General features: G+C 42.2%; 1 protein-coding gene across 1 annotated transcript in view; it reads left to right on the top strand.

Moving 5' to 3' along the window:
- LOC134464470 (deleted in malignant brain tumors 1 protein-like) overlaps nucleotides 1-13714 on the top strand; it is a 295644-nt gene that overhangs the window by 264880 nt on the left and 17050 nt on the right. The window contains 1 exon segment of the mRNA XM_063217911.1: nucleotides 84-395. Coding sequence (XP_063073981.1) covers nucleotides 84-395 — 312 coding nt within the window.

Below are 13714 nucleotides of genomic sequence, written 5' to 3'. Positions count from 1 at the left end.
GGAGTGTCCCTTAAACACGTTTAAAATTCTAAATTAATATCTGATTTCAAATTCAATAAATTATATTGTTTTACATGTCATAGGAAATTCCTTGAGGTTGGCTGGAGGCAGTACTAACTGCTCGGGTAGAGTGGAGGTGTACCACAATGGCCAGTGGGGCACTGTTTGCGATGACGACTGGGATATGCAGGCTGCTGAGGTGGTCTGTAGACAGCTTGGATGTGGACGTGCAGTTTCTGCCCCTAAGGAAGCCCACTTTGGCAGGGGCAGTGGAGAGATCTGGCTGGATAATGTGGGCTGCTCCGGGACTGAAAAATCCCTCACAGCATGCTCCAACAACGGCTTTGGAAGGCATAATTGTAACCATGGTGAAGATGCTGGTGTGGTGTGCTCAGGTTAGTGAATCTTCCACTTAACACCTTAGTGCAGAGCCTATGTTATAACCTTACTGTCACCAAAATTGTAATGGCTATGGGTCAAAGACGAAACAGGGTTTTCAGGACTCAAAGATATAAAACTGTTCCCCTGTTTTTTTTGTTTTGTTTCTCTTTTTAACTTGTTTTGGTACATTGGAGTATAGAGTGATTACGTTTATTATTTTCTGTTCAGAAAATAGTTAGGAACATGCATTTTTACCCCATTTTCACCCATAAAATGTCATTCAGTGTAATACCGTGTTAAACAGTTGGTAATGCAAAAAACATATGTGTGACCGAATGGAGGTTTGTACGATTAGAATCAACCAGACTACGCCACCTATGGGGGGTTAGCCCACAGGAAGAAAGAAGTAAACCCTTAAAAAGTACCAATCAGGCAACACAGGTTCGTATACATTAGATATGACAGAGACGTGAGTTCCACCAAGAGATATTTATTAGACTTTGACAACAGGGCATAGACAATACTCGGGTCACTACCCGGAGGCCAAGATGGCCAACTCTGATCCTCACCAATGACACAACCGGACAAACACAAACACACACACACACACACAAACGCACACCAGCGACACTGAGAGGAATATATTCACAGACAATTTATTCCCTTTACCCAATTAAGCTACATGCAGCTACCAATGCAGCCATGCAATCCCAAAGGAACATAAAGGAAAAGAAAATAAACAAAAGAAACTCAAGCCATGCATAAGCACTGCAAACTCAAAAGGATAAGAAGCAAGCAAATAAACAGACAAAATAAAGTAATCATGCAACTGAAACTTCAAACACAAATAGCAAAAGCAACATAGGAAATTAGCAAGCCATGCAAATGAAGCAAATCAAATCAATAAGAAATTAGCAAGCCATGCAAATAAAGCGAAGCACATCACACAAAAGAAAAGAAAACACACAAAAAGATGAGCGCTTTTGGAAGTGCACTGCATGCACTAGGCACTGATATTAACCAAAGAGGGTCACAGAAGCGAGGGAGCGAAGCCAGGGCCATGCACATTCATTCATGCGGAGTGCAGACATTGGCTTATGAGCCAGCTCACGCTTGGGTGAATCCTCGGTGAACAAAACAGCAGCCGGAAGCAGTAGACACGCTGGGCTCTGCAATCTACACGGTCTGAAAGTTTAGAGATAAATGTACAGTTTAGACTACTACTTTACAGAAAAACAAAGTTTACAGTAACTACGCATACTGTACATACCGAGCGGTAACTGCTCGCAACTTGTTGCGGCCGGAGATGGAGAGGAGACAACAACTGTCGGTAGAAGCCGTCTGCATCAAACAACAAAAGACACGATTCAATTTGGGGCTAAAACTATGTTCCACTAAACAGACGCATGGATATGAAACTTACCGCTCAGAAGCATCAGCTGAGCGTGGCTACACACACGCCACGTAATGCGGTTCCAAACGCGCCAATACCTGGACGCAACCTACAGTACAAAGAACCGCGGATGTAACACTAATATATCAACGAAATTCACCGAAGCGTAAAAAAAAGGCGACAGAAACACAAAACTCACCCAGTCGGAGCATACGCTCACCCCGATGCAGCTACAGCAACCTTTCGTGCTACCTGCTACCCACACAAAGCCGGACACCCGGAAGAGGAGAGGGCGGTCAACTGACAGGTTGCCGTGCTTACCTAAATGCCCTACGGCCAACTCCAGGATCCAATCACTGAGCGCAGAGATCAGGCTGCAAATGAGACCTCAATAATCCATTCTGCTACATATGGATGACGTTAAAAACCTGAAATAAGCTAGCCTGATAAACCAGACTAAATGTGGATGTCTAATTTAGTCTGGCCTTGATGCATAATACATCCGAAGATTGTTGATGAGAACAACCTTCCCTCAAAACGATGCCCGCTTTGATTCAAAACACATCTTTGCGTTGTAATTGGTTTGCCAGATTCATGGCATTCTGGCTTCATTGAATCATTATGCGCGGCCAGACCCACCCGTAGACAAAACATTTTGCCGTCCAGCGGGTGGCGCTGGTTCACCGGGCTAGAAATAAGCTACATAAAACATAGTAAAGGGTTATATTTAAGGTCTTCCTCAAAAAAACCTAAAATTTTCTAGGAAAGGGCATTTGGGAATATTTTTTTACAGTGTTTGTAGTCTTTCACCAAGTGCACTTTACCCATTTGGCTTTAAGAAGTTTTTCCACCGAAGAGAAAATCAGTTTAAAATACACATTTATTCATTTGTTGTATGCCCCCGCATGTGTTGTGCTAAACAAATAAATTTCGTAAGAATTAGATAAAAATGTGCATTTCACTGAATGACCACAACTATTACACTGAATGACGTCTTGGCAAAAAAAAAACTTTATAAACAGCTACTTTTCATTGCTATGATATTGTTACCATCATACAGTACTCAACGTGCTGAATGAGTGACAACAGAAATAAATGTTGTCAAATAATTGGTATTTTACTTAAAGGGACACTGCAGGAATTGGTCAAGAAAGGTACTGCAACTATGCTGCTCATTGAAACTGGGTTGGTTATAGCCAAATTTGAAATTTACATTAAAGTTTACAAAGTAATAAACATACATTTTCTAGTATGGTCCAAGTAGAGTCATTTTTGCAGCTAAAAATTGATATTTTTGGAAATTCAAAATGGCGGACCATGGAGAAGATCCCCCTTTTCATGTATGAAAAGTGCAATTTTTCCAGTCATAATGAATACTTAGAATTTGATGGTGGTGTTAAGTGTTCATGAAAAAGGTAACATTAGTGAATGGGCAGCATGAATTTTGGAAATAAACAACTAAAAATCTCATACAGTGTCCCTTTAATATTGGGGCATTAAAACGTGTTTTGAAGAGCTTCCAAGATCCCAAACTTAGAGGTAGGCTACTACTTAGGCCTAAAACAATTAAAAAGAAAATGTTGTCGGTTAACCTGCATATTTTTGGGATTTCGATTTAGGGTGGTCTGATAATTTATCTACAACTTCCAAAATCCCAGAATCGAACCAGTAATATGGTTGCTACACAGTGTTGGGAATAACGGCGTTTAAATAAACGGCGTTACTAACGCCGTTACTTTTTTCAGTAACGGATAATCTAACTAATTATTCTTACTGCCAGTATAACGCCGTTACAATTTCATACACTCCGTTACTGCACGTTACTGTTTGGGTAGCCTATGCGTCGTCACCGTGCGTTCTATTACCAAAACCTCTCCATACGGTCATATGGCCACGTTCGCCGCTGCCATCCACCCAGTAGAAGTCAGAAAGAGGGACAGAATGAGTGTGTGTGTGCTGCTTGGTGAACAGTGTTTGTCTGATCCCAGGATTATTGCGTTTGCGTCCGGATAGGTGGCTACCCGCATCACCGGGGGCTGAATGGAGGGAGCGCAAGCTAACATGACCAGAACCACTCTCACCCCTAATTCCTCCACCAATAGGACTACCTGTATGGACACTACGACTGCATTCGCCACTACCGCCGACTCACTTGAGATCGGATAAAGTCACCGAATGAGTTTCAATGTGTGTGTGTGCTTAGAGAACATCCTTGCTTCGCCGCGGTAAACAAAGAGTGCTCGTCCGATCATTATCCTCCTCGTGACATAAAAACTGTCCTTCAGAGTCAGAATAGGCAAATAACATGCTCAGAACTTCATCATGATTCAACTTCTCACTAACCACGATGAAATAGCTCGCTGATAGTTCGCTGATAACAACACAAACTCTACTCGTACGCTTCGAGACAAAGGCGCAAAGTGGCTACTTCCGCATTTAGTGGTCGCGTCACAGGTCGCGTCTTTTACTGCTTCACGATTCTGTGAACTACAAAATGACGTAATCGCAGTCTTGTCAGAGACAGTTTAGATAGAAAATCTCTGGTCTTGTTTGAAAGGATAGCATTTAGTAATAATTAAAATGTAAATACTACATTTAGTAGTAATTTAAAGTTGGATTTAACATGCACATTTTCAGTTGAATTTAAATAAGCCTATTAAAATGTGTTATTTTCTTTTATAAAAAAAAATATATATAGGCTATATATTGTCCATCCAGTGGCTTTGGTTTATTATGTTGCAATAAATTGTTGTTTGTTAAGTTACCTGTCTTTACCGTCCTTCTCTATGTGGTTTATGAAACATGGTCGGGGGGCGAGTAACGCAATAGTTACTTTTACTGGTAACTAGTTACTTTGATACCGGAGAAACTCAGGAATTAACTCAGTTACTTTTTTGGAGAAGTAACTAGTAACTAGTAACTAGTAACTAGTTACTTTTTCAAAGTAACTTGCCCAACACTGTTGCTACATGGTAATAACAAGGTTATAATGGTAATAACAAGAAAAGTCAACATTTCCAGTATAGCTAGGAGGCTTAGAGCCTTTTTAAGACCCGATACTTCAATTTGTGATACAAGCGCCAAAATCGGTACAGATACTCCTTAGACATTACTATTTTCAAAAAGTATGCGGGCCACTTCAAATTCAAGATGGCTGCCCATTTTCCAAGATGGCTGCCATATAGATATGAATTAGCAACTGAAACAACTGTTCAAATGGTCATACAAGCACGTAAATCGTCATAGATACTCCTTAGACACAAGTCTGTTGAAAAGGCATGCAGGCCACTTGAAATCCAAGATGGCCGCCCATTTTCCTAGGTGGCGACCATACATATGTGTAAGGTGACTGAAACATTTGTCAAAATAGTGATACAAGCATCAAACTTGGTACAAATACTCCATGACATGACAAAAAGATGTTGGTCAATTGAAATACAAGATGGCTGCTCATTTTCCAACATGGCCGCCACAATATTCTGGACAGCCCTTCCACCCATTGCACATTTCCCAACAGCTAACAAAATATGGATGGCATTCATAATACCATGAAAGGTATGATCTGATCTTCTGACCTGCAGATGGCTATAGCTGCCAGTGTGAGTATTGGGACATTTTAAAATTCCTATACTTTAAGACAACAAGATAATCTGAATTCATCGAAGGGATTAAGGTAATCTCTCAAATCAGAGATTATGAAAATGTCTCCATTAATAAAAAGCAATGGTAGCCATCTTGGATTATACATGGCCTTCATGTTTAAAGTAGGCTATTTTTTTCAAAAAGGATAATGTATAAGGAGTATTTGTGCCGAGTTTGGTGCTTGTATCATTATTTGAACAATTGTTTTATTTTCCTATGACACATTTGAACGGCGACCATCTTGGAAAATGAATCATCTTGGAAAAGTTACCTGCATGCTTTATCAAAAGAGGTACATCTAAGGAGTATCCGTGCCAAGTTTGGTGTTTGTATCACAAATTGTTTCCGTTGCCAATTTATATCTGTATGGCGGCCATATTGGAAAATGGGCAACCATCTTGAATTTGAAGTGGCCCGCGTACTTTTTGAAAATATTAATGTCTAAGGAGTATCTGTACCGATTCTGGCGCTTGTATCACAAACTGAAGTATAAGGTCACCTATCTCCCTTGCTAGTAGTGTCATATTATTGTATCTTATAGTAAGATTGCTACTTATATTGCTGTTTTGATTCTTAATATACAATTATGAACTGGTTACACTGAATGAAATGGCCCTTACACTGCATGTCACTCAATGACATCTCTTACACTGAAGGACGACCAAATACTTTTCACCTTATTTTCACCTTTTTACAAGCAAACAGTAAGCCACCTACATAAAACAATGACTTTGACCCACAATGTTTACTATGACTATTTAGAAAATATGCTTGTTTGGATGAATATCTGAGTATGAAAGTATTTTTTTGACATTTCACTGAGTGACATCTGTTTTTGTGGACGCTGTTACCACAAGATAAAAATACAGAATTTTCAACAAGACTTTCCCTTTGCATCATCACTCAAGGGGTCCCCAAGGGTCATTTGACGATGTCACATATTGTTGAGTGACTATCACTTTTTATTATGATTTAAAAGCACCATGTTGATCTTATTACACTGAATGACATCTAAGGAATTGAAAATCCTGACAATAGTCCACAGATAATTTGAATATCAAAACAAAATGGTAATGAAACGTGCTTTCAATACAATAACAAGAACACTTCTAGAATTATGCCCAGAGAGTGAAAAAAATAATTTTGTTCGTCATTTTGCATAATAATTATTCAAGGATGTATTGGTGATTTTTATGCTTGAACCATTACACTGAATGACATTTTTGCACTTGATTATTTCACATATACATTGGCAATTATTTTTCTTTAAATGTTACTTAAATGAGAAACCAGACTATGCTGTTTATCAGCATAATATTCAAAATTAATTGATTTACTTTTTTGATAGTTAAATGAGTGCGGAACAAAAAAAAAAATCACGTCTCGTCTCGTCATGTCTTCATCTGTTACTTATGGCTTTCAGTAATGTCATAGCAATGTTGTTGGAAACAAAGAAAGTTGGCGTCTGCACCTTGAACTTCAGATCGCTTGTTGCTTGGTGAGACTGCTCACCAAAAATAGTCATACTAGGACAGTCAAAAAGATGAGGCGCACACAAGGCTTGCAGGTTCAAAAAGTGTATTGTGTCCGACAAATTAACAAAGGAAGTCAATGGAAAATATCTGGAGCTACAAACGTTTCGGATCTAGTCCATTATCAATGTCTCCAGTAGGAAGCGCGTGGCGCGCTTTCCGGTCTTAAATAGTGTGACGTGTGAGGTGAGGTGCTTCCTCAAGGTGAAACCGCGTCAGCATCCAACCTGGATAATTCAAAATAAATAATAAGATGAACAAAAAAGTATAAACAATATCCAAGTGATAACGGGATGTAGATCTACTATTACATAACATGCAGGTTATATAGGCTACAGAGACTTAAAAAAATACTAAGTGGTTAGGTCAATTCATAGAAAACATGATAAGACAAGCTCTTCATTCATCCCTAATGGGTAAACAGTTTTCAAAGTAAAAATCCAGAAACATTCCCTCTGCAGTAATCTTTTTTCCATATCCCCTCCCCTGCGTGTCGCTGTGACCTGTTCAATGACAGTGTATGCCAGTGATGACACAGGATGGCCCGCTTCGTGGAAGTGCCGTGCCACTGGTGACTTTTCATCCTTGCGCCTAATGGCGCTGTTGTGTTCAATAATGCGCGTCTTCACAGCTCTGTTTGTTTTTCCAACATATTGTTTTTTACATGGGCATGTTATCAAATAAACAACATTCCGGGTGGAGCAAGTGGTGAATTGGTGGAGTTTGTGTGTCTTGTTGGTGACGGGACTGCAGATTGTGTTGCTCTTGGTTGAGTTGTTGCGACAAGCGGCGCATGTCCGACATGGGTGGAAACCTGTGGCTCTGCTTAGGCGTTCAACACCACTGCGTGTGAAGTTATCAGCCTTGACCAAAAAATCTCTAATGTTCTTGGCCCTGTGGTGGGCAAAGAGGGGTAGCTCTGGGAAGAGGGCACGGCATGTGTCGTCACTGCTCAGGACGTGCCAATGCTTTTTGACAGCTTCTTTTATCTGCGTGCTGTGTTTGCTATATGTTGTAGTACAGACAACAGAGGAGCGCTTCTCTCTTTTCGGGGGCGTCGAGGTCAGGGGCGTATCCAGGACATTTTTACTAGGGTGGCCAAGATGACACACAAATATAGTCTGAGGTGGCCATGGAATCATGGAATTATATACACATACGGGGGTCCTCCCACACAGAAAATGTTGTATTTATTCTATGCTATTTCCTGCATTTTAAAGAAAAGCACCAGTGAACTTCAAATACAATATTTTGTAGTAGTATAATATATATATATATATATAGTGTGATGCATTGAGACGTGATTGGGGTTTGGGTAATTGGGAAGTCTAATTAAGGAACACCTGACACCTGTATGTTGCTTCCTGCTTAACCTGAAGTAAAGACACAACTCACAGCAAAAGGGCTGACTGTCTCCGTGTGCGTTATTCTCTGTGAAAATACACCACAGAAAACTGGCGACGAGGATAAAAAACTGGAATTCGGAAGGATGGCTTTAATTGGGACAATAGGAGAATTTGTCCCGAAGTCGGAGTCCTGGACGGCGTATGTTGAAAGAGTGGAGCAGTTCTTCCTAGCGAATGAAATTGCAGAGGAGAAACAGGTGCCCACATTGTTGAGCGTAATGGGACCGTCAACTTATGGACTTTTAAGAAATTTAGTGCAGCCAGCTAAACCGAAGGACAAAACATATGACGAAATTGTGAAAACATTGACCACTCATTTTGAGCCTGAACCCCTTTTGATAGCAGAGAGATTCCGTTTCAATCGCCGTAATCAGAAGCCAGATGAGAGTGTCACTAATTACGCAGCTGAGCTGAAGCAGTGCGCAATGCATTGCCAGTTTGGTGCGACGCTGGATGACGCGCTACGGGATCGCTTTGTGAGTGGCATAAGAAATGAAGCGTGCCAGCGCAAATTGCTTTCGGAAGCGAACTTAACTTTTGTAAAGGCGTTCGAGCTTGCTGTAAGTATGGAGACGGCCGCAAAGGATGCCGAGCAGCTCCAGAGACCAGACGCCGGTGCGGAGGCCGTGCACAAGGTGGAGACGCGTCCCTTCAACTCGACGGGGAGGAAGTGTTACCGGTGCCACGGGAAAAATCACAGTTCTGAGATGTGCTACTTCAAAGACGCGAAATGCCACGGGTGTGGAAAAACCGGGCATATTAGAACAGCTTGCAGAGCTACAACTGCTGCTCAACCAAATAGGAGACGCCAGGAAACAGAAAGGAACACAAAATATGTGGAAGCAGAAGATGATGAATTGCCAATGTTCACACTAGCCAGTGAAGCCTGCAAGCAACCTTTCAAAACACACTTTAAAGTGGATGGCCAAGACATCGAGATGGAAATCGACACTGGCGCGGCCGTGAGTATTATCTCTGAAAAAATGTACTTGACGCAATTCCCAGAAAGGCCGCTAGATGTCGCTAGTGTCAAGCTAAAAACATACACGGGGGAAACTATGCCCGTGTTAGGTCAGTTTGAAGCCACAGTTACCTATAAGCAGCAAAGAGAGCAGCTACCCCTAATTGTAGTGAAAGGGGCTGGCCCTGCATTATGCGGCAGAAACTGGCTACATAAAATTACACTGGATTGGAAGGAAATAAAACATGTGAGTGAGATGCATGAACCAAGGTCCATAGATGAAGTGCTTCAGTTACATTCAGAAGTGTTTAAAGAAGAACTGGGCACACTGCATGGCTTCAAAGCCAAAATTCTTGTAAATCCAGATGTCCCCCCAAAGTTTTGCAAGAGCCGCCCATTGCCATTTGCCATGAAAGCCAGGGTGGATGCCGAACTAGACCGGCTGGAGAAGGCAGGCATAATCTCACCAGTTAAGCATAGCGAGTGGGCTGCACCAGTAGTGCCTGTAATCAAGAAAGACAATACAATTCGCCTTTGTGGTGATTACAAATTAACAGTTAATCAAGCTGCCAATACTGAAACTTACCCCCTGCCTCGCATTGAGGAGCTGATGGCGACCTTAAGTGGAGGAAAAATATTCTCAAAGATTGACTTGGCTTCAGCATACCAGCAAGTGCTACTGGAGGAGGAGTCAAAAAAGCTGTTGACCATCAACACACATCGAGGTCTCTTTGTGTACAATAGGTTAGCTTTCGGAGTTAGCTCTGCCCCCTCCATTTTTCAACGCATTATGGAGAACCTCCTAAAAGATCTTGATGTAGTTACCTATTTAGATGATTTACTTGTAACAGGAAAAAATGAACATGACCATGTGCAGAAGTTACAAAAAGTGCTTCAGAGACTCCAGGAGTGCGGCCTAAGAGTGAAGAAATCCAAATGCGAGTTCGGAAAAAAGGAGATTGAATACCTGGGCCATGTACTGGATAGCCAAGGCCTTCATCCATCCCCAGAAAAGGTAAAGGCCATCAAGGAGGCCCCAGCGCCCTCCTCAGTGAAAGAATTGAGAGCATTTCTAGGCCTAGTCAATTACTATGGCCGGTTCATGCCCAACCAAAGCACCCTATTGGCCCCACTCTACAAACTGTTAAAAGACCACACGGAGTGGGAGTGGACGAAACCACAGCAAAAAGCCTTTGAGGCATGCAAAGAATTGTTAGCAAGTGACCAGGTGCTAATGCACTACAATCCAGACTTGCCTCTTGTACTGGCCTGTGATTCATCAGCCTATGGCATAGGGGCTGTCATTCAACATGAACTACCATCTGGAGAGAAGAGGCCCATTGCATATGCCTCTCGTACGCTGAACCCTGCTGAAAGAAATTACTCACAAATAGAAAAAGAGGGGCTGTCAGTGATATTTGGAGTTAAAAAGTTCCACCAGTACTTGTGGGGGCGGAAATTTAAAATAGTGACTGACCACAAGCCCTTGCTGACTCTTTTTGGAGAGCACAAATGTCTGCCCACTATGGCTGCAGCACGGATTCAAAGATGGGCCATCATACTGTCTGCTTATGATTATACCATTGTGTACTGTGCATCTGAGAAACACAGCAATGCAGATGGACTGTCAAGAGTCCCTTTACCCGAGACAAGTGATGCCGGCACAGCAGCCATCTCGGAGAGCATTCATGCACTGTTAGCAGAGCACCTAGAACAAGCACCCGTGGATGCTGACCAGGTGGCACGCGCCACACGGACAGACTGCGTGCTGTCCAAGGTCCTGAAATTCATCATGAATGGCTGGCCAGCGATCGTGGATTCTACTCTGAAAGCCTTCCACTCACGCCGATATGAACTGTCCACTGAACGGGGATGTGTCCTATGGGGCACCAGGGTCGTGCTACCAGAGAAACTGAGAAAGCTCGTCAAAAAGGAGCTGCACTCGGGACACCCGGGTATAGTGAAGATAAAAGCTCTCGCACGCAAGTACGTGTGGTGGCCCAAGATTGATGAAGATCTAGAACAGGTATGCAAAGCCTGCGAGCCTTGCCAGTTGGAACAACGGAAGCCTCGGCAGGTACCATTACATCCATGGGAGTTTCCAGGCCAGAGCTGGAGAAGACTACACATAGACTTTGCTGGCCCCTTCCTAGGTCACACTTTCATGATAGTGGTGGATGCATACTCCAAGTGGCTGGAGGTGTTCAGAATGCCATCCCTCACCTCACAAGCCACCATCACCAGACTGCGTAGGCTGTTTGCAGCATACGGCCTTCCGGAGCATGTTGTTACAGATAACGCAACGCAGTACACGTCTGAGGAATTCAAAACCTTCATGAGGCAGAATGGAATTCTACACTCCACCAGTGCCCCGGGTCACCCTGCTAGCAATGGTCTCGCCGAAAGGTATGTGCAAACATTTAAAAATGGAATTAAGAAACTTGGACAGACTTCCATGGATATAGAGGACAAGATCTCTGTGTTTCTAATGCAATACCGCTGTACTCCTAACTGTACTACAGGCCAGTCGCCTGCTGATTTGTTTCTGAACAGGCACATGCGCACCCGCCTGGACCTGATTCATCCTGACACAGCGCTCACAGTTCGAAAGAAGCAGTACATGCAGAAGTTCTACCATGATCGGCGAGCAGTGAGTAGATCTTTTTCTCAGGATGACCCTGTGTATCTTCAAAATACAGCAGGGGGAAGAGAGAAATGGATTCCAGGAGTGATAATGAAGCAAACAGGACCAGTGTCTTACAGAGTTCAGGGGACAGACAGAGACATTACCTACAGGAGACATGGGGATCAGTTGCGGTCTCGTGTCGCAGCCGAGGAGCTGGATCTGAATACGGACTGTACACCTGCTGACCTTGCCGACCAGCCCACATCCGACCAGCCCAGTGAGAAGCTGGACATGCCAGCAGATGATGGTCCCCTGCACATGGACAGCGAGGTGCCCGCTGCCTCTTCAGACTTGCGTCGCTCAGGCAGAGACCGGAAGCCGCCTGAGCGTTATGTTCCTTAATCAGCAGTTACTTTGGCAAGAATGGATTCCACATTGGACTGCTTTTGTATAGTGTGCTACTAGTTAAAAAAAAAAAAAGAAAAAAAGATGCAAAAAGAAAAAGGAAAAAAAAAGACATTTGGGTTTTAGGGTGTTGGGTACACTGATGTATTAGAGTTCATTATTGCTGGGGTAACAAAGTTCTTTTATTTTAAAAGGGGGGTGATGTGATGTATTGAAACGTGATTGGGGTTTGGGTAATTGGGAAGTCTAATTAAGGAACACCTGACACCTGTATGTTGCTTCCTGCTTAACCTGAAGTAAAGACACAACTCACAGCAAAAGGGCTGACTGTCTCCGTGTGCGTTATTCTCTGTGAAAATACACCACATATAGTATTGAAATGTTCTATGTTTAGGTCTTTGTTTTCTATGTACGTATTCACAGAAATTGAAGATAAATGCACACACATAAGGTAAGGTAAGGTAAGGTAACTTTATTTGTACCCGAAGGTAGATTTGGTTGCAGGCGAAAGTAGCAAAAGCTTACACAGACAACAAAGTACTGACACACAAAAAGCTTGCACCAACAGCCCAATACTAATGACAGTGACAAAGGACAATAACAAAACAAAACAAAACAGGGACAGCAAAAACAAAAACATGACAGACAGCAGACAAATGCTCCAAACCAGGATATGAAGAAGAATAATAAACAATAAATATATAAATATATATATAAAAACAGGGGAAAACCTTAAAATGTTGGACTCATGTGCTATTCAGTGTTTTAATAGCAGAAGGGATAAAACTGCATCTATACCTCTTAGTTTTGCAGGCTGGCATTAGGAACCTACGACCTGAGGGGAGAGGCTGAAATTCACCATATAGTGGGTGGGATGTATCATTTAAGATAGACCCCACCAGTCTCTGCAACTGCCTACTGTAGAGAGACTCCATGTTGAGCTGTGATTCTCCAATTAATTTACCAGCCCACTTCACAATCTGATTAAGGGAATTTCTGTTTTTGAGGGGTAAGTTGCTAAACCATGACACATATCCTCATTAAGTTATTTTAATGTGCCAGGCTTTTAATTGAAAGTGCAGTGTAATCTGGTTAAATGCTATGCATTCACATATAAATATGCATAATTGGCCATTTTTAAATAACTGAAGTATGAGAGAGTAGACACCAACTTCATGAATGACATCTGAACCTGACATACCATGCTCAGTAGGTGGAGATCCAGACAACATAGATTCACAGTCCGTCTCCTCCTCCTCCAAATGTGGCTGGTCAACTGTGGTAATACAAGGATAGTTTAAAATGACAGACAGACAGACAGACAGGTCCATGCACATATACATATAATACAAATCTTTAGTTCATCAT

This window comes from Engraulis encrasicolus, chromosome 2 (assembly GCF_034702125.1).
Source record: "Engraulis encrasicolus isolate BLACKSEA-1 chromosome 2, IST_EnEncr_1.0, whole genome shotgun sequence".
NCBI classification, from domain to species: Eukaryota; Metazoa; Chordata; class Actinopteri; order Clupeiformes; family Engraulidae; genus Engraulis; species Engraulis encrasicolus.
Note: the sequence above shows the minus strand (reverse complement) of the source record. Positions and strands in the feature narration are given on the sequence as shown.